Here is a 24,754-nt window from a genome sequence, read left to right on the forward strand (position 1 = left end):
CAGTTGTGTTGGACTCCTCCCAGCTCTTGCCTTTCTAAGGAGCTCTGCTTTTCATTTGGAAACATTCAGATACCTAACAGGGAAAAAAGAGAAGGAGCTGTTGCTCTAGAGAACAGGTGGAGCTTCTCCCATATACGCTTTCATCCACCCTCTCAAACTTATATTGGCATCATGGCATCATGGTCAAGGAGTCTCTCAGGAGGGCTCAGTTGTGCTACTACAGATTCAAGCAATAAGCAGAGTTGCTACGTGCTGACGCAGGGCCAAAAGCTGGGTTCCCTGATGGACAGAGTTCTCATTGCTTTCAATACTGTGGAGTTTCAGCAAACTGTTGACACTTCCTTTCCTTGGATCTCCTTGCAAAGAGACAGGATATTATGCTAGACTCAAGGGGACACTTGAACAATAGCTGGACAGAGTAGGCATCTTTTTGCTCTTCGCAGGGACTCCTGTTATGTTGTTTATGGTGTTTATATAACTTTGAGTTATATATATTATATATCAGTTTTAAAAATCAGTGACTCTCTGATCGCTCACTCACCTGCACTTTAATATAGCCTTCTCCCTGATGTCTACTCCACCTGTTCAAACACCAATGCCTCCTCAAGGTGGGAACAATTTTTCTTCAGTGGCTGATATGACGTGTTTTCCCCTTTAACAAACAATTGTGCTATCCCATGTGTCTTTATTCATCTCCACTTCCGGTTTTATAGTAGAAGACAAGCTGAGAGAAGGGAAGCAGGAAGGACAGAGTTCACCTCTTGTTCTTACAAACTCCCTAACCCTCAACTGGATCTCAGCTCTTAACTCTTAAGAAGATTTTCTAAGTACTGAACCAGGTGATTCCAAATAAGACACTGTCAATTATGGCTTGTCAATTTATAGTGAAGTTTTCACAAGCAAGGGTAAGCTGGTCGTTGCACTCCCTTAGCTACATTATCTACATTTTCACTCTTGCAAACTGTACTAGTACCTATCCACCATTGTAAGTCTGGCTCTGTGCAGACCTGTGTTTCTCCATCTCTTGCCACTCTAATCACTGGCAATGAAGAAGAGGTTAATTTTGGTCTCAGAGTAAGTAACAACACACACAGAAAAAATGCAACTGAGCCCCTCTTACAGTGTTTGCTCCTTCCCTGGTATTACATCACTGTAGTTAATGAAATTACCAGCAGTTTGTCTCATCTTCTGCACTGGGAATCATAGAATGGCTTGTGTTGAAAGGGACCTCATAGATCACCCAGTTCCAAACCCTGTACCCTAGGCAGGAAAGACAGGAAAGCTCACCCTACACTCCATATGCCATGGAGATGCCCTTCTTAATGCCTAAAAGCGTCTAGTTCTGTGGTAAAGAAGGCTGACATCTTCCCACCCAAGAAAGGAGTTGCATGGGGAATTGGGATGATGGCCTCAAGGAAAGAAGGAAGAGCCACTCTGTTCATTTGCACCTGGCATTTCTAGAACAGACTAAGTACTGCAGTGTCTGCATTCTCTGGTCTTGAATTATGTGTATAGAAACCTCCTGGGGTTGTTTTGCCTAACTCTTACTGTTCTGGAGTGACATTCCAGGTCACCACTTTTCCCCAGGAGAGAATGATAAGTGGCTCTTCCTCCAACCCATGTCACCTCAACAAGTCAAATTCTCCCTTTTGTGTATGGTTAGATATGGCCCAAAACTTCTGATGAAGTTGCTACGTTAATGCTGTCCATTAAGGTAGTTCCATAAAGTCAATGCAGCCATGAATACTAAAGTCTGACTTTAACAGAATGTTTCTTCTTTTTCTTCTGCATTTCTTCTGCCTGTAAAAACAAGCAGGAGAAACTTTCCCTTGAATACAACCTGAAGGCATTTCAGACAGGGTTAGGTCAGTTTGCCCTGGTATATTCCCATTCTAAGCTCTCCCAGATTCCCAAGTCTTCAGCTTGAGTTCTCCCCTAATCCAAGCTCTTTATCAGACTTCACACAGAGGTTAATTTCTTCCATTTTAGACGTGCAGGCTAGGAATAGTTGCTGCTGAGTACTTTAAGTTTCACATGATTGTGAAACTTCAAAATCAGTGGCATTAAACTAACTTAAAATTGGTGTTACGTAGATGTGATTCATATCCAGTGAGTCACAACAAAATGTCTCAAGCTATCTGTAAGAGGCAGACCATTGAAAAGCTACCCTTCCTGTGCACTCCAGCTAAGAAGTAGAATAGAGACTGAGTGAACATTTCAAAGGATTTTTAATCAGCAGTTACAACATTTTTAGTGTCTTCTTTTTTGACTCGGTAAAAAGCAGTATGCTGGCAACTTACTACTGCTTGGGTACGTCAGTTGATTTAAGTTCTGTACAGAGGTGGCAAAAAATGTATCTGGCATTTTGATCCGTGACACATATTTCAAGGCGTGTACAATTTCTTTCTATAAGATTCACATCAGAGATGGTCTGAGATCACAAAACAGTGCTGTTCGTCATCTGAAATGGACACCACGCTTCTGCATCAGCTCATGGATAAACAACAAATCTCATCTGTGGAAACACCTCACTTTCTAGGTGCCCATATCAAACTACAGAAACGACACCCTTGGGAACAACAAACTATTTCCAGCCTCTCCACCTCCCACTCCATAGCGTATTCCTATCCGTTAACAAAACAAAGCAATGCACAGGTGTGGATGAAAAAAATCCAAAACACTCTTTCAGAAAGAATGCACGTCAGTGCACACACATGTCCCTTATGAAGGGGGGAAAGCAAACAGCAAATGTTAGTCACGTTGCTTAGCACACTACTGGAGGGCATTCAAATCTACAGTGACTAGCGTGACACAGGGACTTATATGGAATAGTTTCGGTTACATACAATGAACTATTAATTCCTTCAGAGCACCCAAGGCGAGAAATTAAATGACAGCTTAATGTCATGTTGATAAATGTCCACTTAGGAAGAAGACACATGGATCCAATGGCTCGGGAAAGAAATCATGGAAAAAAGACAGTCACTCTGGAATTAAGACCACAGTAAATGTTTCCATTTTAAATCTAACTTTTCTCCTTTTCCACATGGCAGAAAAGCCTTCACACACACAAACATTAGTGGTGCATTAGTGCCTTAATGTGAGGCAGAATTTTCCTAGAGCTAAGGTCTGTTTTTCAGCAAAACTTCGAAGCAAATCAAAAAGGACTGTGGTGTTGTATCAGCCTAAATGCAATAATCTGCACACCTTCTGAAGAATGCTTTTGTTTTCAAAACTGAAGTTCCTAGCCTGAGTTTCTTAAAAAAAAAAAAAAAAAAAAAAGAATATATCTGTATCTATCTACCTATCTATACAGTTCAAAATACAATCCAGTTATCTACAAGGCTTGAAGAGAAGAAAGTAACATTTCCCCTCACATGTCTCATGAAGTTCCCCAGGATTTTCTATTAAAGCCCTTACTCGGGGTTGATCTACTGCCCCCAAGCCTACTGCTTTTTCTTGCTATCCATGTAAGACAGTTGCAGACCCACACAACTGCCCTGAGTACGGCCACATACACTGCTACACAGCTGCTGCTTCTCAAAGGAGAGGGAGCTTAATCCTTAGAATGGAGAGACAGCCACTCTCTTATTAGCACAGGAGAGAACTTCTTGCTACCATGTAGTGACTTTGTTTGCACAAGATAAGGAAAATTTAGGCCCTGAGATTGCTGAGGAAAGCTGTGTAAGGCCTTTCTTGCAAAACTTCCATTACCTAGGAGTAATGGAAGTGTAGGAAGACTACTTTCCAGCTCTCAGTTTATCTGAAGAAGAAATTAAGGATCTTTCCTTTCAATACTCACTTAAAACTGAAATGAGGATGAGGGCATACACCTATTGTATGATAATATAACACCTATTGTATGATAATATATCACAGTTCACAAGGTTTCCGTAAGTAAAACAGAACAAGAAAGTACAATATGCAAATGGCAGAAACATAGGAATTTCATATCTAAGTGTCCCCAGAAGTACCTTAATCCTCTTTTACAACAAAATTCAAAGACATGACAACACCTTCATCTCTTGGAAAATGTGCTGATTAGTGATGATAGAGATCAAAAGGCCTCAGCCAGTATATTCATGTAAAATTGACTATCTTCCACTCATTTCTTGTTTCACGGAGATTCATTATTAGCACTTCTCTTACACTCACAGTAAGTGAATGTACAGGGCCACTTATAAACATTTGATCAGAAATATATGAGGCTGAAAAACAACCACTCTGTTTCATTAAGGGTCCAGTTCTTCCAGTTGCTGATGATAAGGAGGGCTTTCAAGGGCATCTCGGTTCTTCAGTGGGCCTAGACACCTAAGTCTACATCACATCTCTTATATAACCTATGAAGATCTATCTGGATCTTTAGCTGCCTTTAGGCTTGAAAAACCTGCCAGCTTTGTGAATGACAGAGGTGCTTACCTGCCTTTAACTTGGAAACACAGGAGTTAACACATCTGTTTTACGATATTTTAACTTGGAAAAATGAGTATTAACTCATCTCTTTGGAGAGCCTTTGACTGAAAGGCAACTCTTTCTCAAACACAGCATCTGCATGCCAAATACTTGCTTCAGTTATTTCCCAATGCTTTGGGCCCAAGCTCTGCTATGGTGTATCGCACAACATGATCATCAGACTTTCAGCTACAAAGAGATAGATGGAAGGCAAGTTTCTGTGGCTCTCCCTTCATAGCCAAAGACAGACTTTTGGGAACATGCTACCATCCATCATGAAATTAGAATGCTTGCCTAAAAAAGAGAAGCATGTAGTGACAAAAAGCTTTCTGGAACCTATTGCACATACACATGAAATGACGGCAAAATAACTGTATGCGCTATTGCACATTTTCAATGATCTGCAGGCAAGAGTCAAGAAAGACAAATGTCCCTTAGAGGGTGAAAACCAACACTTGGAAAACATGAAAATGAGCACTGCAAGTGTTTTGAGAATTAAAGCAGTTCAAGTGATGTATTTGCAAAGTGTCATTCTTAACTCTGAATTTGCTGAGCTACCAGTGCTTCGTTTTGGTTGGTTTAGTTTTATTCACCTTTCACTTTCCTAATTGGCAATACCTTCTGAAGCCACAGAGCCATGTATGCAACTATTGCTTTACAGTTCTGTTTATCAAAATACATTCTATACTTGCAGCGATGCAAGCAAGACAACATCAAAAAGCAGAGTGATCTGAAACTAACAAGGATGGTTAAGGGTCAGACAGCCGCTGCCACTTGTGTGGAAACAACAGAGAGTTATCTGCATGTATCAGAGGAGCTTTGGGGGCAGCAGAAAAACCACAGACACAGCCTCTCTGAGGGTGGATTTCAATCTGTTAGATGGACATTGGTTTTATTGTATAGTTTGAGAGAGTACGCCAGCAGTGCATCATGAAAAAGAAATGTTGCCCAGGATTACTTTTTAATTCTACAGTGTATTGTTTCTCTGCACAGAAAAGTAGAGACTAGAGGTGGCCTAAATGTGGAATTTGTGCATTTGTATGTGTAGACCAGACAAGAGTTCAGCAGCCCAGCCTTTTCAGGATGTGCTGCATGTGCATGTAGGTCCATGCACTCTTTCAGGTTTGAGTTTGCGCATCCAAACTGATACTTGGTTGCAGGACTTAAAACAGAAGGGCAAATGCAAGCATACAGAACAGAACAATCAGGAAACAGAGATACCAGCAGACTTTTTCAAAGGTACTTCCACTGGTTGTAAAAGCACGATGCTGGAAAGGCCCTGTGAAATACCACAACAGCAAGGTCAGTAGGAGCCTGAAGGAGTGCCCAGGACCTCTCCCAGGCATTCCTCTGTATTTTTGTGCTCCTCCGATACTCCCTCCATTTCTGCCTGCCTGGCATTTATCATGGACTGCACCTGGGAAAAAAAGAAAGAAAAAAAGGAAGAGGGTCATTTGGGGACATACTTCTCTGCCACCGTTGCCGAGAACCATCCCTTCCACTCCTCTGCAGGTTCTGCCTACATTCTGTACAGGATGAAACCAGCAGAAAATCACAAAAGTGGTGCTTCTCCTTACTGACAAGATGGCAGTGAAGGAAAGGACCCTCTCTCTTTCTATCTGCTCTCCTTTTTCTAATTGTCTTTCCACAAGAAGCAATCCACACTTGTAACTCTAACTTCTAATTTACTCCCAAACTATCACTCTCTTGACAGACTGAATTTCTTGTTTTAAACTCCTCCAGGATCAGCAGAGATCACTCTCCTGAACTGGGGTACCTTGCAGGAGAAGTGTTCCCTCCTTGTATGGGACAGAGGGAGTTAGAGAAGGGTCACAACAGACAGAGATGAACCCTACCTCTGTCCCCAAGCTTCCTTCACATCTCATATAATGATCTTTCAGGGCTCATCACTCCATTCTCCCCTCAACACCATGCTCTTCTATACACCCATCCTCTTGTACATTTCAACACTCTTCCTTCAGAGCACAAGTGGGCCCTTGCACCTTGGGCACTCTGCTCCTGCCCTGTCCTTCTCTTCCTCCCAGTTAAGCAGGCACACAGTGAGAGAAAGGGTCACGAGTTCCCTATGTTTCCAGCATGGTCAGCAAAGCTGGCTTTCTGCTGTGCCTCTAACAGGCAGTCCCTGTTGAGCAACACAAAAACACCATACCTGCAGCAACATGAACTGTAAAGGGTCATCAGGTTTCTCGTACAACAGTTTTACTGTGATATCCTGAAACAGAGACAGACAGAAGGATAGAAATGTTGATCCTTAGGATGATGAGAGGCTGTACTTTCTGCTCCGACACTAGCTGAATTTTAAAAAGCAATCATCCCTTTCAGTCCCTGGAGATGACCAAGTGCCCCTTTCTACTGCTTTTTCTAAGTTTAGACTGAAGAAAGCTTGGGACAAGGAAGGATCCAGAGGAAGGGACTGTTTGGTCCAACCTAATTTTAAGCAGTTTCTCAAGCAAACCTCTGCAGGAAGACGAGAAAGAGAAATTTCACCTGAAATATCTGCAGAATATTATGTTTCTCCACGTAGTTAACTGAAGCTTCGAAAGGGTCTTCATATACCACTGGCTGCTCTGATATTTCACATGCTTTCTCTGTTGGTTTAACTACAGCTGCTGCTGATTCATTCAGAGACATTTTACTGCAAGACTGTGAGGATTCAGACATGGATATTTTGACGTTGAAACCAAGCTGTTCACCCACAGGTGATCTACTCTCGGGTGAGTTTCTGCTAGGTATGGGAAACTGGTCTTCAGAATCTGGTGAGTTCTCAACAACCAGATGGTCTACAGGCTTTGGCAGTTCCATGACAGATGTCTGGTCTACATATGCTGGTTTTTCCATCACAGATAAGTCCTTCAGTGATAGTGGAAATTCAGCTATAGGTGGTGGTATAGCAGCTGGCAGTATGCTAGATTTCTTCACTTAAGTTTCTGAATGGTCACTAAGGTCTTGTTGGAATATTTAACAAAAAAAGACAGAATGTTTTAAATGTAGAACCATAGAATCATAGAATCATTAAGGTTGGAAAAGAGCACTAAGATCATCTAGTCCAACTGTCAACCCATGCCTGTGACTGTTCTAGACCTCAGTGCCACATCTTCATGTTTCTTGAATGCCTCCAGGGACAGTGACTCCACCACTTTCCTGAGCAGCCTGTGCCACTGCCTCACCGCTCTTTCTGAAAAGACATTTTTCTTAATATCCAGCCTGAACCTCCCCTGCTTCAACTTGAGGCCATTCCCTCTCATCCTATCACTGTTAGAAGAGGCTGATCCTCACCTCACCACAACTTCCTTTCAGGGAAGCGATGAGGTCTCCCCTGAGCCTTCTCTTCTCCAGACTGAACAATCTCAGTTCCCTCAGCCACTCCTCATAAGACTCGCGCTCCAGACCTCTCACAGCTTTGATGCTCTTCCTCAGACACACTGCAGGGCTACATTGAGGCCCTGCAGACCAGATTTCATCAAATTACTGCATCCTTCTGGAAATATGCCCCTCTTAGAGCAAGTGTTAGGACTCTGGGAGCACCGTAAGGCTTTCATTTCTGTGACTGGTCGAACTTTCTGCCCACGAGCCCAGAAACACCATTTAAACTCAGCCCCAAGCCTTCACCATGTTGTAGGACTGCCTGTGCCCAGTGCATGCCTACTGTTTGTTTCTCCTAGGGGTTCATCCAGCAGCTGGCCGGGTACTGTGCCCTGTCCGTGCCCCACATCCCCACTCAGTGTCTCTGACTGAGCTCAGACGGCATGAAATCACAGCGACACGACGACAGGGGCAGACTGGGGCCAGGAGGGCGGATGGGGTCATGGGCTGCCATAGGACCGAGTGCGGCCGAGTCGCGGGGCCTGGGGCGTGGCGCGGCGCTGGGCCGCCGGAGAGGCGGAGGGGACGGCTCCTACGGCCCGGCCCGTGCCGGGGATCGAGGCCTCTGACCCCGGGGACTTCCCGCTGCCGCCGCCGCCGCCCGCGCTCACCAGCCCCCGGCTCTCCATTGCCTCTTGCACCGCTCACCGTAGGCGGGAGAGATGGAAGACGCCGAGAGGTTGCCGAGGGAACCGACGCCGTCAGGCCTCGCCCCTTTCTCTCGGTAGGTGGTGCCGCGCGGCCATCTCAGGTTGGGGCGGGAGTGCTGGGGAGGGGGTTGAGCTGAGAGGGGTGGAATTGTAGGTGTGGTCTTAACCCTTGTTTTGGTACTGTGCCGGTCTGCCTGAGGGTAGGAAGGTGTTAACAGAGGGGTCTGGACATGCTGGGTCGCTAGGCTGAGGCCAGTGGGATCGAGTTCTACAGAGCCAGGTCCTGCACTTGGCCACATCCACCCCAGGCAATGCTATGAACCTGGGGCAGAGCAACTGGAAAGCTGTGTGGCAGGAGAGGATCTGGGGTGTTAGTTGACAGCTGGCTAAACATGAACCAGCAGTGTGCCCAGGTGGCCAAGAAAGCCAATGACATCCTGGCTTGTATCAGAAATAGAGTAGCCAGCAGGAGCAGGTTTGGTGGTTGAACTAGATGATCCTAGAAGTCTTTTCCAGCCTTAGTGATTCTATGATTCTAATTTTGGTCCTGGTCTTTGTCGTGGTACTGGTCCTAGTCTCAGTGTTGGCTTAAAAGCAGCCAGAGATTGTGGACTTCAGGTGCCCACATGGTCCAACATGGCCACTGCTGCTGTGAGAGTCCTCTTCCTGTAATGGCTGCCCCCATCTCTGCTTTGTCCCCAGCATCGCTTGTCAGCAGCCAGCCTGGCTTCCTCAGAGGTCTTGCCACCTAGGGCTGCCAGGCCCTGTGCACTGTGAAAGCAGGCAACTCTAATCTGAGAGTGGGGGCACGATGGGAATTGCGTGTAGCTCTGCTTGCTGCAGACCAAGCAACCATTTTGTTTTACAGGGGGCTTTGTGACATCATTGCAAGTTCAGTGCCATTAGCTTTATCCTTTTGATGGAACAGGCCCTGACTTGCGGCCTTTCTGGTTTACTAAGCTCTGTTAAAGGAAGTAACAAAGTACATGATATCTAATTTGTCTTACTGGCCCAACTAGTAAGTATCCCAGTAGTGAGGAGCCTGGAGAAGGGCAGACCATTGCAGAGACAAATACCTATACAGAGGACATGATGAACAGCTTGTAAAGAGAAGCAAGGAAGCAAGAGAGTAGTGGAACACTGAAAGGTTCGTGTGCACTCAAGTGAGAGGTAATGTTTCCTCTTGGTTTTACACAAATCTTGGCAATATACTATGTGGTGAACTCAGAAAAAGCAAATAAACAGATTGCCAGTTTCCCCCAAAGAGGAGATGAAAGGGAAAAAAGATTAAAGCAGTACTGGGTTACCACAGTAACTAGCTTCTGAAATACTCTGGTTTGTGCTCCAGTGTGACAAGAGCTAGATTTGAAGGATGAGTGGTTGAAAGTGCCGTGGGCCTTGTTTGGGGAAGAGTGAGACAGGGGTACAGGACTTCAAAACCTGTTCTAAACTAACAGATGCCACTTATATTCACTTTGAGTGTATTTTTCAGTTTAAGCTCTTGCCCTTTTATAAGAACTAGCTTCCCCACTGCTCCCATACTAGGTTCATAACACTGTCTGATACGCTGACCACTAAGATCCTACTGTACTGAAGTGCTGCTTTCATGTTATTACTCAGCTCCTTTGAGCTTCTCTTGCCTCTCTCACTTGCCCTTGTGACTGCTATAGTCCCAGACATCATGTGGTTGCTGTGTTTTTGAGTATGAGTTCTTTATTCAATTGGAAAGATCTTGAAAGATGCTGGATGAAATTGTGGACAGGTCTTAGGCAGTTGTTTGCATGCACTGTCAGTGAGATTTCAGGATCTGACATCTTCAGCCTCCACTGATTGTCCTGTACTCACATGAGGAGAGAGAGTACCATATACTGCCTGGTGTTAGGGTCTGTCAGTTTTGATTTGTGGACCCTGACAGGTTTCCACCAGGAGATGTGGACCAATGGCTTAATTGTCTAGGGATGCTAGTTTGTCTTGTACACCCCTTAGAAATACTCTTTGTTGTTGTTCTGCAGCAATCTGTACGTGTTTAAACTCACGTTTATAACCCTTGTAGCTGTGAAGAGGTTTTGCTCAACAAAGTCTTGCTGCCAGTTAGTCCAGAAAAACAAAGTCCAGAAACATGAGTTAGCTGTTCCCTGCAGCTAGGTATTTGTGCATGGCTGTAGTGTTCACAGAGCTGCTGTATCCAGGGTCTGAAAACTGTTATATCTGTGTCATGCTTAAAGAGGGCAGTGTTTGCCGCAGTAACTGCAGTTGCAGGTTTAGCTGAAGTAGGCATCTGCTTTCAGCTGTGTGCTGAGCATCCCAGTGCTGTTTTCACCACAGCATGACTCCCTGCAGAACTTCTCCCATGGGTTTCTCCTCTCCGTCCTTTACTGGACAGGACTGAGCAGTTTTCAGCGTGCTGCTGGCTTCCAATAGAGTCCTGCTGTGGGCAAATCTCGAGCCCCGTGTTTTCCTTTCATCCGTGTCTCATTGGTAAACAGCAGCTCTCTCCATTTCCAGCCCCACTATCTGCGGCAGGAATCTGGCTGCTGAGGCTGGAAAGCTTGGATTTTGTACAAGGAAGTAAGATGAATGACTCCATTAAATTAACATCACTGTTTTGTTCATTCTTTCAAACAAAGAGATTAGAAAAAATAAAACAAACAAACAAACAAACAACAACAGAAAGATCAGAAGATGCATTTTAAATACACGAAAAAATTGTGAGCAAAATAAAGCCTTAAATATAATGCCCGCGTAACATAAATCACACGACATTTTTCTATCCGGGCACACGGAAAGCAAAGTCGTATTATTATATCATTATTTATATTGCACCATATGCTAAGTCTGGAACTTAAAGACTTTCAAATAAATAAGAAAACAGCAGCTGCAGATCAGCAATACGCTCCTTTATTGGGAGTCACTGTGTAACTGTGGCTATCATTCCTGCTGTTAAGTTAAAACTTAAATAAATTGTCACAGAAATAAGATAGCCATTAGAGATTCAGTGTCTGTCTCCTGGGGACACTTTTTCTAACAGCTGTAACAAAGATCTGCTGCTGGTTTTGTCCTATCTCTGCAGTAACTCATTGCATTTGTCCCTGCAGTATCACGGGGTTGTTCAGTAGAGATGGTTGAGCTGTTCACTATAAATAACGTTGGTTAACAATGCGGTCCCTTTTGGGTTAATAAATTACGGTCTAACCACTCCTGAGAGTCTTTGATTCGTTTCCTGGAAGTCTGCAGTGAAGAGTTGGAACAAATCACTTTCCACAGTCTCTTCACTTTGAATATTTCTGCTTATTTTATTGAGCTGTAAATATATGTATACGAGCCAAACCCTGAAAGTGTCCATCCTAAACTCCTGTCGCTTTATCTGCTACTTGAAAATCATAATGGGATGCACAAGACGGAGCACATCAGAAACTGATGTGTCATTCCTTAGACACAGAGGGCCCCGCTCAGTGCCAGGCTGTGGGATCTGTCCTCTCTGGGGTGCAAGAGCTGTTTTCTCATAGAGACTATGGCCTCGTGGTTTCCCATATCCTGTGGCTCTGAGGCTTTCTGACTTGTGGTTTTGCACTGTTGCAGCCAAATATAGTTAAAGCTTTCCTGAGGTCTGCTGAGTGAAGGGCAGCGCTGTGCCATGGAGAAACGACTAAGGAAAGCAGGCTGCAAGAAGGGATGAGGTGGTGGCTGGGGTCTCTACCCATCCACACACTGATCTGTGGCTGTGGGTGCATTGTGGTCTTGTCCTGCGCGTCAGTCATTGCACAGGCCACAGTGTTGAGAAATCAAGTTCATTACAAACTACGGGGAGAGCGGTTGTAAGTGTCACGGAGCCAAATGGAGATAGCCAGTTCCCATGTGAGGTGGAAGGGGCTGGGATGTGAGAGGAAGAGAGGCAGGCAGGGGCTGCTGACTTATCCCAGCAGCCCTTGATAGGGACCAGTTTCTACAGCAATGCTTTGAGGGAGAATGCACAAGTGTCCATTTTCATACAGAGGATCTGACTGTGTATGTGCAGCGACAAAGGCAGAGCACTCTGCAAATCCACTATTTGGGGCTCTGCCTGCATTTCCCAGCAGAGAGCAGCAGAGACTCGTAGCTGCTTGCGGGGGCTCCGAGAGCATCCTCCAAGACTTCTTGTACTTTCTTCTTCAAAACACAACAGTCAACCTTCATTGAGCTTGCAGGCACGTCAGACCTATCAAGAGCACTGGTGTGAACAAACAGAAAACATGTGCTAGCAGTCCCATTAATTTGGTGCTTTCATGAAAATCTGGGTTTTCACAGGGAGTAGAGGAGCCTTTCTTGAGAGGATCCTCTCCAGGTTACATTTGTATCCAGAGCCAAAAGGGGATACCTCAAGTATGGCTTCAGAAAATAGATAAATTCTCATAGGAGGTTAAGCAAGCCCCTCTTACAGCTGAGTGGCATAGACTAGGTAAGCCCTGGAGGTCTCCTTCAACCCCATCTTTGGCAGCACAGGAAATAAATGTGTTTGTAGGTTCAGTGTTTTGAAATGGTTTTTTTTTTTTGGAAACCTGTTTAGTATACTCTATCCTTTTCCATTAAAAATGAAGTTTCAGCTGTCTCCCTGTTCCCTCCTCACTTTATAAAGTTATCATAAATGTTATTGGCAGTAAAAAAGGATGAAAAATGTGAGATGCCGCTTCTTTGCCAAGGTGTCAAAACTAATTAATCTGTGTCTAATTTAGAGAACGTTCTCTAGAAATAAAACAGACTTTGTCCCCCTGTTTAGAAACTCATCTCCTGCTCTCTAAGGAGTTTAAAGAAAGCGATTTGAGGATTGTAGTGGAAGTTCATCAGTGATGTTAACTGGAGCAGATTCTGTCATCCACCAATTGCCCTGTTTCCAACTTCTGAAGCACAGAGCTATCACAGTTTTATACTTTTCCATGGAGAATAATCCTAGACTTTCTAGGATGCCAGGCGCTTGTAAGGGAGAAGGCTTTGCACTTTTCTTGCCCTTGCCTGGCACCAGAGGGAGTGGATGCTTTGTTCTGACTTGTGTCTACAGTGAACCCTTATCCCACTCTCTTCACATCATCTGTGAAATCCCTGCAGGAAGGGAGAATCCGGGCTGGATGTTCACCTGAGGGAGTGGTGCTTGTGCAGGGCGTTGAGGATAGGGATAGCGGTGAGATAGAGGGAAGGCACAGATTTGCCTGCAAATACTACCATATTCCTGTGCTATGACCCCATCTTTTGCCTTGGGACAGGGGGACACCATGAACAAGCTTTTGGAAGGCAAATGTATCACGCAGTGACAGCAAGGCCCTGGGTAATGCTGTCTTGAAAAGTCTGTGACTAGCATTCTGAACCCCTCAGTGCCTTGTGTTCAGTGTCCCCTCCTTCCTCTGCCCAGCCTGCTCCCCTACTCCCTCTCATTTGACCTGTATGTGAAACTAATTTAAAATGTGAGACAAACCAACTCAGCCCCGGGGCCACTGAGCTGGTCTCCACAGCCTTCCACCACTCACCCCAGGTGGGATCTGTCCTTCTTTATGGATGCAAATGATACCTCATCTCTGAATCATAGCTATACATGGGAAAGGTGCAATTAGCTGCTGCAAGGAGATGGGCCCGTCTGCCTTGCCTTGTTTAACAGAGGCTTTAATTAAAGACCCCCTGATGCTAGAAAGCCACATTAATTATTCATATGAAAACATTTACATAGAGTCCCCCGTTTCCCTTCTTCAATAAATTATCAACTTCACGTCTCCATAATTCATCGAAATGACTAAAAATACATTGTCTCAGCCTCCATCACCTCCCTCCTCACTCTGGCTTTGTCTGTTCCAACTGTGATGGCTTCAGTATCCTAATGCGAAGTTCTCCTACAGCTCTTAAGTAAAAGCAGGGGATGGAGGAAAAGGGGGAGAGAAAGGGGGAAAAATTTGTCTCCTTACAGGAGTCATGGAGATGGCAGTAATTTTTCTCATTTTCTTTCCCACACAACTGGCATGATACTGAAGTTTGAAGAAGCCCGTTGACGATTTCTAATGAGAAAAAATCCACTGAGGAAGGAGAAAAGATGTTTCTAGGGGCTGTTTCTGTGCTCAGCTGCAGATAATCCTGTGCGGCCTGGAGCTCAGCGGTTAACCTCCATGGATCTCTCCATACCTGAGCTGTAGTCCAGACCAACCATCCTCTATCATCCCTGAAGAGGGATCGTGCTTTACTAATTAGGAGCCATTCAGATATAGCTGTTGTAAAGTGGAAAAAAAGCAGGCAAACTTAAGCAGAGGGAGAAGTTCTGCAGTAATTCACAACAAAGATGTAACTGTAGAACAACTGGGGGAAAAATCACTGCAGATAGTTTTCTTCAACACATTTCACTTTGTGATAAAGTGAACTGTCACACAAAGAGAGGGAAAAAAAAACCAGTCCTCTGAGGGCTTGTTTACATGGAGAGTTAAGACAAATTAGTGTGAGGTGTGAGTTAATGCACTGAAGTCGAAGTGCATTAAACCCCTGTGTGAGTGCTCTAATACAGAAAGAAAACAGCCTCAATTCACTGTGGTGACAATTAAACAGAGTAAAGCAAGGTCACTTTATCCCCGAATGTCCACACAAGGCTTAATGTGCTTTAATTCATACACATTCATGAAACATCTTTGGTTAATTTATCTTAACTTTCACGAATGTAAGGCTTGGACAAGCGTATGCTCCACCTGACTCTAAATAGCTCCTGTTCTCTGCAGAAGCAGGAGCGATCTGGTGCCTACAGAAATGAGACCCAATGTGCTTTCTTGGAGCTGGGGAAGCTGGTGGCTAGAGAGAGCTGATCTAAGGTGATGTCTGCATAGACCAAGGCATGTGTATGATCCAGGACGAAGACTGAAAATAATGCTGAACTGCTGACACGTATCATAAGTGTTAGCCTCCTGATTTCTGTTCTGTTTCCTTTTCCCCACCATTGTTTCTGGGCTGTCTTGACCCTACAGTGACTAATGGTGACAAAACCCTTGTGGGTCATGAGAATGTGCCCAAATCTTGACTCATCTTGTGTGAAGGACTGCTAATGTTGGCTTATCTCATCTGTAAATGATATGCTTTAACACAGACTTTATTTTCGGTCGGGCTAGTAACTAGCTGAACTAGTTGATATAAGAGGTGCCAACTGAGATGAGCAGTGCTGCATTCTCCTTTGACTACATCTATATAAATACAATAGAGAAGGATGTATGACAAATTCCCTGGTTCTCATAGGTTGGACAGCAGGATCTTTGAGCTATACAGTAGACTATATACTGTGTTGGTAACCCAACACTACCTATCCTTGGCACTGGAGTTTGGAGAGAGGTCTCCACAAACCTGTCCAAGGAGTTAAAGTGCAAAGTTCTGCACTGTCATCTCAATCCAGCACTTGAGTGTATGTATATCTGTGCTGTGTCTCATTGATTGCTCAGGAATAGTGAACTGGTAACTGTTGGCCACATTGTATACCCTCAGCCAGGGATTAAGGACCAAAGGCAGGAAGAGTGAAGCAAAACTTTCTGTTGGTGGTAAAGCCCTTTGTAATGTTCTGAGGGATTTCTTAAGCCCTTAAGGTTCTGGATTGGTAAGAGAGAAATGTTATTCAGAGAAAAACATTAATATTTTCCCCATTATTTGGTGACCTTATATACTGCTTTCGTGAAGCTGAGAGGCTAAAAACTTTCTGTATGTGTTTCCTGGAAGATGATCCACTGAGGTCTTGAAGATGCTATAATATGAAGATGCTAGCTCTGATTCAAACTGCTTCTCATAAATTGCTGGTGGCTGGGAGGGCACAGGAATGAAGTACAGCAATGTTCCACACTTCACCAAAGATGCATTCCAGAAAGACGATGAATAACAATTTAAGAAGAAAACCGTTCTTCCTGTAGAGTTAAAGTAATGGGAATGAATACATGCAAGAAAATGTGAAATACACTCTTTCAAATACAAAGGAGCAGTATTGATGGCATAGAGAACAGAAGGAGGAGTAGTGTTGGCACTGGGAAGAAATACTGGCTTTTCATAGGCTGTCATTGAGAAACAGGTCACTTTTTGGAAGATCTTATTGCCTTCCTCCATGAATGGCATGGAATAATATGCTCTAGTTTGTTAGGCCCAGCCCAGCCCTTGAACTAGGCACAGGTTTTATCTTGGTGTGCTGTTAGCTCTGGGGGTGACATCTTCCCAGTGACCAGTGCCTTGGAGGCTGGAGGTACCATTTCGTAGAGTCTGCTGGAAAAGGAATACCAATAGAGGTCATTCTGATACTAGGTTTACCTCTAGAGAACAGTAGATAGCACTAAACTCAAAGCCTGCTAGCATTCAAAAGGAGTCAGATACTAAGTATTAAATTTAGTAAGATAGAAATGTCATCTATTGCTTACCAATTAAATTATATTTCAGACTATATTATTAAGGGATCTGAATTAACATATTACTGGATATATGTCAAACACGTCTTTGCAGGCATTAGGAAAAAGCTCCTGTCCTTCTCTTCCATCTAAGCAAATTGGATTAAAATTGTCTGCAGTGAAGTTTTTTAGCACTTTATAGAGTCTATGGAGAGCCCTTAAAAATTGCACGGGCTATGGCTTCCATCCCGCTGTATTTAAGTATCAGTTGTTAGATACTCCACTCACAGTCCGGTCTTTACCGTTTAATTTGTATTGAACTTAATATGCTTCAAAGTAATCATTTTTGCCATGTCTCTTGTGAGATAGGAGAATAATTGGCTTAAACAGCAGAAAGATTCAGTTAGACATCGAGAAGCCTTTACTAATGGTACAGTAATACTACATGGAAATAAATGGCTTGAGGCCTTCTGCCTCTAGAGGATTTTGGATGAACATGTCAAAATGGTGATGTCTTCTCCTGGAAGGAGAGCATAGATTGTTCTTTGAGGTTTCTTACAGCTTTATTTTCCAGGATTCTGCATATGCCCACAAAGTTTTCTTGCCAAAAGTGGCAATAGCAGCTTTTTCATTGCCACTGCACTGTCACTGAAAATGCTACCTCATCATCAGTGCTCCAAAAGAAGAACAGGCTGAAATAACGGGATGCCAATGAGAGCATCCTTTCGTTCCAAGCTGGCAGAAGCAAGCTATTTTGGGAGGTGGTCCCATAATGCATAATCCAGCATTCTTGGTTGAGCCAAATAGTCTTCCCAGCTTGTCAAACTGGAGAAGTGTTACCACTGTAATTAGAGACATTAAAGCAATCAAAATGAGCATACAAGCATAATTAAGGCGCTATTGGTTTATGTCCCCTGCAGGCATTCTTTTAGAACAAATGACTTTTTGGTTTAATTTAAGCCTCTTCCAAAACATCATTAAAACAAAGGAGGAAAGAAATTTTTATTCATACATTCAATAGTGAAACTACATAGTTTTCAGTCTTATAGCCTAGCTTGCAAGGGTAAAATTTTCCCACATAGACAAAAGCAGAGAGTATTGCTGCATAAAAAAAGATGTAGCTTAAAAAGAATAAGTTGGATCTTGACTACAAGAATCAAACTGGAGCAAGAGAGACTTCCCTGGCTCTGGATCAAGCTCTACATAAAAAAGGAATCAGCTCTGTTTCGCCATTGTAGGACACGATGTTCCGAAAGTCCTTTCCCTCCCTCTGAAGGTAGGGTACATAGAATAATTAACAAGGTTGGAAGAATATTTTCCAGTCTGGATGGGAATAGAAAGAGGAGAGGGAAATGAAGAATATCAAGTGAGTGTTGGGGAGATGCATCTCTTCTGCTCCTTTAAGACTGGAGTAGGATTGCATTATGGAAAAGGTCCAGTCCTTTTCATAGAGCTTGCTAGGTTAAACCTCGGAGAAGCTGGCATTTCACCTCCAGATTGGTGAGCTCAGAGGTACTCATAGTCTACTGCTTTCATAGAATGGTTTGAGTTGGAAGGGACCCTTAAAGGCTATCTGGTCCAACTCCCTGCAGTGAATAAGGACACCTACATCTAGATCAGGTTGCTCAGAGCCCCGTCCAGCCCGATCTTGGATTTCTCCAGGGATGGGGCATCCACCACGTCTCTGGGCAGCCTATTTCAGTGCCTCACCACCATACTGTAAAATTTATTTATTTTTCTTAATTGTCCTACTTCAAACTGGGGTTACAACATGTAGGACTGATGGATGGGGAATCCAATTACAGGATTTTCTGCCACACGTTGGGCTGGCAGAAAGTGGGATTTGCACATCCAAAAGTGTACATATCTTTTTGACCTGGCTGCCTTCAGCTCGTAGAAAAACTGAATGAGAAACAGTAGATGAACTTCATTTGAGGTTGATGTTATCCACCCCACTGATGAGAGGTTTGAGTGTCTGCTGAGTATTCCTAGTGGTCTGAGAAGAGGACTGAAATTTGACCATCTCCATAGGGACTTGGTTATGGTATGTTTTCATAAATGTTTTCCTCGGAGGCAGTGTTCCATTTTTTGCTGTACTCACGGTCTTCGACTTGTCCTGGGATGAAGTACCATGCAAAACCTCAATTTCACTGATAGAGCCCAGAAACATGAACTCAGCTAATGGAGCAACTGAGAGGATATGGCCACATCCTTTGAGGCCCTGCCTTTCTAGCAAGTCTAACAAGCTGTCCCATTAGCGCTACAGACTCACTGATCAACTCCAGACTCAGCTGTTTGCTCACTGGCCAGGTGATTGTCAGCTCCACAGCTGTCATCTCCGACCCCTGGGACCCTGACTTACCAGTTGCTGTGAACTAGAAAACAAACTCATCAGACATGTTCCTCCATGCAGACAACACTGCAAGCCACAGGTTCCACTGGGTACAGCTGCACCTTTCTGGTCCTGGCACTGTCTTCACGGTTGGAAAGTGCTGCCAAGCATCTGAATGTCTACAAGCTGGACAGCTGAGAAAATACGAGCAGTCTAAGCCATGGAGATAAATACCAGATATTGACTCTGAGTTTTCATTGTAGTTCTTCATGCTAAAACTGAACCATGGTAGTATCACAGAATCGCAGAATGGCCTGGGTTGGAAGGGACCTCAAGGATCATGAATCTCCAACCCCCCTGCCAGGCAGGGCCACCAACCTCCCCATTTACTAGACCAGGTTGCCCAGGGCCCCATCCAACCTGGCCTTGAACACCTCCAGGGACAGGGCATCTACAACCTCTCTGGGCAGCCCGTTCCAGCACCTCACCGCTCTCCTGGTAAAGAACTTCTCCCTAACATCCAACCTAAATCTTCCCTCTTTCAACTTAAAACCGTTCCCCCTTGTCCTGCTGACAGGACAATTTGGCTGAGAGGCCAGAAACTGTCTTTCTTATGCCAAGGTTTGGAAATGTTGCTTCCCCCGTTGCTTGGCTTAAATCTGATGTACTTCCTGGCTGGGGAAGGAAGCACAGGAGGACTCTCAAGGTGGGGTGTCTCCTGAAGCACCTCTTCACAGAGTTGCAAATACCAGTCCTCCACCTTGCTGCTTCGGTTTTTCTTCCCTGTCCCTCTTGAGCATTATCACAGCTGATGTGCCATCTGTACAGAACAGACTGCTGGCTCTTTCCCTCACCCCACGCCCTCTGCAGAGGCAAGGGGCTGGCAACTGGCTGCGACAGACGTGCAAAAGGACAAGGTGAACGTCACAGGCAGCACCAAGAAAATCCAGCCTAAACCCTGTTCCATATGGGGAAAGTGTGCTTTCAGCTGTTTGTCCTTCAGGGAAAGCCATCTCTGAAACTGCTGCTACCCTGGCTCTGATGCTAGGCAAACTCTGTCCCATCAGAGATGGTGAATATGGGGGAAGCAGCAGGTAACAGCATCACACTGGTACAAGGAATCTCGTGATGCTTTTACTCCCCATGATTATGCTCTTAACAGCCAAGCAGGGTGGAGTGTAACGAGCAAAGGTAGATGAGAAAAGGAAAACAGCTGAGACAAATGATGTTTAAATGTGATGGCTCATTAAACAAAAGCTCTCTGCTATGTTTCTTCTCTCTGTATAAACAGAAGGGACAATGGCCATAAGTAAGAGGCAACCCGCTGACAATGGGAAGGATTTATAGAAAGTAATGCACTTAATTTAGCAGATGCAGCACCAATGAGCAGAGAGATATTTTGCATCAAGTAACTCAAATAAGGAGTTTTGCAATGCTTTTGCATGAGGCTGAGGATTTTTTTTTTTTTTTTTTTTTTTTCCATCTAAATCCTAGGGGCTTCCCACTGTTTGAATGTCAAGGAGCAGTCCTGTTTTTCCCACACATCTGAACCCCTGCTGTCTCCAGGAGATGTTTGGGAATGCAGAATTAAGGGCAGCACTGGCTGTGGATCTCACAGTAATGCATTTGTGATCCTGTCTGTCCTGGCTTACTTATGTTTGCTCATGGGGCTCTGAACCTGACCAGATCCTGGTGTGTCCTGTGAGCTGTAGGCCTTATTAAGACTTCGAGAAGTTATCCTAAGCAATCTCCTTCCAAAAGGCATGGGCTACTTTACCAGCAGCCATCCTGTATAACCTCTTTTCAAAGCATCAAAGCAACAAAGGCTCTGCACCTCTGTGCAGCAGTTGCAGTTTTGTTGACATTGCCCAGCTTGTCAGCATATTGTCCTATACAGCCAGGATAGGAAGGACAAACTGTTTCCTTCTTCTTTGTCGAAGCTTTTGTATTGATTTTGTAACAGACTGCCTTTGAGCATTCCAATGACATGAATGAAAAGGTCTCCATAGTGTTCATCTGTCTTAGAAGGCAAATGGCTGCTCAGCATTTGAATAAATCACATCACTGAGGGGATCTACCTGAAAAAGATGCAATCTATCATATTGAAGTTTCTATTGTGTTATTTATGAGAATACTACAGGCAGTAAATGGTCATCAGACGTAGAATTCCTGATATCTTAGGAATTTCCACCAGTAAGTTCTTGAGCTGGGAAGCTGGCCCAGCAATCCATCAGGAAAGGAAGGAAGGGCCCTGGACTTCTTTGCCAACTCAGAATTTGTCAGAAATGAGAAAGAGCACATGATTACTTCTGATATTAGGACATCTTAGATGGCAAGAGAAGAATATCTTGACTGCTCTTTTCTTTTTGACCACACTCTTCTGCCTGAGAACCCTAGTTTACTCAGAAATTACATTGCTTAGGACTAATTTACCCCTTGGCTGCTGTAGAGAGTATGCTGCCAGCTCTCTCCGTAAGAGAAAATCTTAGGAGCAAACTCAGAAATACCAGATTTAAACAATCTATTCTTTGTCTTTTTTTTTTTTTTTTTTAAGAAACAAAACAGATTCTAGAATTCCCACTGAAATGGGAGTGCACATCAGCAGTGGTATAGGCCCTTTTGTCTCTCGCGTAGTGCACATGACTGTGCTGACATCGTAAACCACAGTAGAACAACCAACTCCGTTCTAATTGCTGCAACAGAAGGTCCTCTGTCTTCCAAACATCATTTGATCCAACAGGGGTTGAACTGACTTGAAAGCAGCTTTCATCAACACCCTCTCTGTTCTAAGTGAGGAGCTTGCACCACTGGAATTGCCTATTCACAAAGCTCATGGGAGGACAGCAAGCAAAATACAGCATCCATATGGATAGCGCTTATTGGTTAAGAGGTGGCAACTCTGTGGACAGGAGGAATACTGCTGAGACAGTTAATTTGCAGTGGGGAATTTAAGCATCCAGTTCTTACTCCTGTAGCACTGTACCTGATATGTAGTGGATGTCAAAGTGTTGCAGTTGAGCAGCACCTCGTTTTGTGCATGCAAATCGATACGATTGGTTGCCCTCAGACATATTATTGTTTAGAATTGCTGAAGGTCCATTGCCTGGATGACATGAGCCGGAGAAATTTAAGTCTCGTTGATTATGATGTTACAAAGCAACCTGAGACTGCAAAACAGTAACCTACATGTTTGATATCCCTGGCTGTATCTGCACACTTACTCCTGTGCTGCAAACCTCACCTTGGTGTGCACCCTGCCCATCAATAACAGCAAGCTCCTATGGAAAGAGGTTACCAAAGCGTAATCTGTTTGTCTGGGAACATCAGCTAGGTATTTAAAGAACAGTCCTTCCATTTCGTTTCACAGCAGCAGAATGGATAAATTGTCTGGAAAACAAGTCATGAGCTGGAATCTCTTCTGAATGATGTATTCACAAAATATTCAGTCCCAGAATGTTAGTATGTGCTAAGTATATGCAAATATGGACTTCCCTTAAATCTTGCACCCACCTTGCTTATCTTATAAATGACATCTCACAGCTTTGCTGTGACGAATTTCCTACATCCTCCTTAGTTCCTTCCAGATGGTCTATCTCCAGTTTCACATCTACCGATGACCGCATTTTCTTCATGCAGCTGTTGAAAGCAACAACCACTGTGACTGATCCAAAACGTCTCCCCATGGACAGCTCCATGGGGCTCCTGATGACAAACAGCATTTTGGTGCTCATTCATGTTCTGTTGACGTTTAAACCCACCAAGAGTGACCAGAACAAATGGGACCTGACTGTCTTCATAAATTTCCTCGAGTGCCTTGTGGGAAGCAGAACGTGTTCTTGCCAACGACCTCTGAGACTGCAGTATAAAAATAACTTAGCACGTTTAAAAAGCAACAAGAGGGGAAGGATGCATTTTATGTCAATTCAGTCAAAAAGTCCTCAGAATTAGTTGCCTGAAGTGTTTGGGAAAGCTGACAGAGTATAATAGCACAGAGACTATTTTCTTGCTTCTCAGCAAACACAGCATTAATCGTCTGGGCTTAATATAGCCTTCCACATGCCAAGTGGGTGCAAAATTATGGCTAGTATTAGAAAACCACTTACCATGTGGACAGGCTTAAAGCGCAATAAGCTGTGGGGTGTAGATGCAGATGGAGTATGCCTAAGGATGTACTGTGACCTTGAGAATTGTATGCCGTGTCTTTGGAGATATAGTGCCTCTTTATTATGGACCCTGACAGAGATGGAGCCCTTCATAAGTGGTGGGGCATGGAAGGACTTGGATTTGGAGTCAGGCTTGAACTTTGGGATCTGATCGTACCTAGAGATTTACTGGAATTTGTTTTATATACCATCACATCTGTATGATTAATGTGTAAGCCACTATACATCAGGATTGCTCCAAGGAAGGGAATCCACAGTTCTAGGTGTTTATAACAGCGTCACATATAGAAATAACACAGATCTGTAAGCATCCTTTATGCTCTTCTATACCCAGGCTGGTTTGGTTGATGTGCCTTCTTCCAAATAGCTACATTAATTTTGATAGAAATGGAGCAGAAATATGGCCGAGCATTTCATCTGAGACTTTGTCTGAGCTTTTGAAGGATGCGGAGTATTACAAATAAGGTCAGACCCTTTAACACCCTGTACTGTAACATCTGTACAACACAGCTTAGAGGCTTTTGTTCCAATATTACTACCTACTAACGTGGGCTCAATCGTTCACTGCTTATGTAACACTCTTTCCTTTTCTGTACATGAATTACATCTCAATCTTGTTGTCTCTCCATAGATTTTTTTGGAAAATTATTAACGAACAATTTTGTCTAATGAGTTACAGGTTTTGCAGCAAATTCCCTGTCATTCTTGCTGTAGTTGGTCTCCTTCGCTATGCAGAGATCTCTCTCTGTGATCTCTGACGAGAGGATTAATTTTAAGAGCGCGGTGATAAATATACTGTTGGTGAAGTCTTTTGGACAAATGTGAATCTTTGCTGAAATTAGAATACCTTCAGCCTATCATTTCCATAGTTATCCAGATACTGACATGCAATGACAAGTAGAAGACTGATTCACAAATCAGGATTTTCGATAATCACCCACCACCACTATTGAGATAATTATGTCTGTACTGGATGTTATGACACATCTATCCTTCCTACATATATTGCCGGTTGCTGAGACAGCTCCTTTTTATTACTAAAATACACCTTTTCTGCCTTAAAACATTACAACAATTGTGCAGATTTATGTGCAGGTTTCTCTTCTTACTCAGCCTCATGGTGCTTTGGTGAAAGTGACAGGGCTCAACTTGTGTGGATTAATGCTGAACCATAAGCACAGAAGATACTGCTTATGGTTCCTTGTCTGACTTCTGGAAGGATGAAAGGCTTTGCAGCAGGGCTGGAATTGAGAGAAGCAAATAAAAGGAAGGGGAAGTGAGAACATCCCAGTCATTTCTAACAGTCATCTTCTCGCATTACTGACCAAATTCTGGGAGGTCTCAAAGTGCCCTTTCTCCTGCTTTCATCTGTGTTTCTGCAGGTGCAGCTTCACTGAGTGTCACTGGGGCCTGCTAAGCTGAGGG

The 24,754-nt window shown here is 43.9% G+C and overlaps 2 protein-coding genes across 4 annotated transcripts in view; one reads left to right on the plus strand and one right to left on the minus strand.

Annotated features, from left to right (window-relative positions):
* Positions 1-5,307: 5,307 nt before the first annotated feature.
* On the minus strand, positions 5,308-8,539 carry C3orf30 (C3orf30 homolog). 3 transcript variants are annotated; one of them, XM_046904716.1, is made up of 4 exons: positions 8,485-8,539; positions 6,961-7,418; positions 6,623-6,685; positions 5,308-5,869 (listed from the first exon to the last, which is right to left on the minus strand). In XM_046904716.1, the coding sequence occupies exons 2-4, from the start codon at positions 7,309-7,311 to the stop codon at positions 5,756-5,758; spliced, it is 528 nt and encodes a 175-aa protein (XP_046760672.1). In that variant the 5' UTR covers positions 7,312-7,418; positions 8,485-8,539; the 3' UTR covers positions 5,308-5,755. The 3 variants fall into 3 exon arrangements, with proteins under 3 accessions (XP_046760672.1, XP_040501996.1, XP_046760670.1); XM_040646062.2 differs by having other exon boundaries at positions 6,961-7,116; positions 8,448-8,539; XM_046904714.1 differs by having other exon boundaries at positions 8,448-8,539.
* The window catches only part of IGSF11 (immunoglobulin superfamily member 11), a 122,777-nt gene continuing 106,369 nt past the window's right edge, over positions 8,347-24,754 (plus strand). The window contains exon 1 of the mRNA XM_040697888.2: positions 8,347-8,560. The gene's annotated coding sequence lies outside the window, so the exon portion shown is untranslated. The remainder of the gene's footprint in view (positions 8,561-24,754) is intronic.

The sequence above is a fragment of the Gallus gallus genome, chromosome 1 (assembly GCF_016699485.2).
Source record: "Gallus gallus isolate bGalGal1 chromosome 1, bGalGal1.mat.broiler.GRCg7b, whole genome shotgun sequence".
In the NCBI taxonomy this organism is placed as follows: Eukaryota; Metazoa; Chordata; class Aves; order Galliformes; family Phasianidae; genus Gallus; species Gallus gallus.

What these genes read in the sequence shown, in the direction of transcription:
- C3orf30 (XM_046904716.1), bottom strand. Translation starts at nt 7,311, where the DNA reads ATGGAAAAACCAGCATATGTAGACCAGACATCTGTCATGGAACTGCCA. An exon ending in ATATTCTGCAGATATTTCAG is followed by an intron (nt 6,686 to 6,960) that starts GTGAAATTTCTC and finishes TCTCTGTTTCAG; the next exon opens with GATATCACAGTAAAACTGTT. An exon ending in TACAGTTCATGTTGCTGCAG is followed by an intron (nt 5,870 to 6,622) that starts GTATGGTGTTTT and finishes TTTTTTTCCCAG; the next exon opens with GTGCAGTCCATGATAAATGC.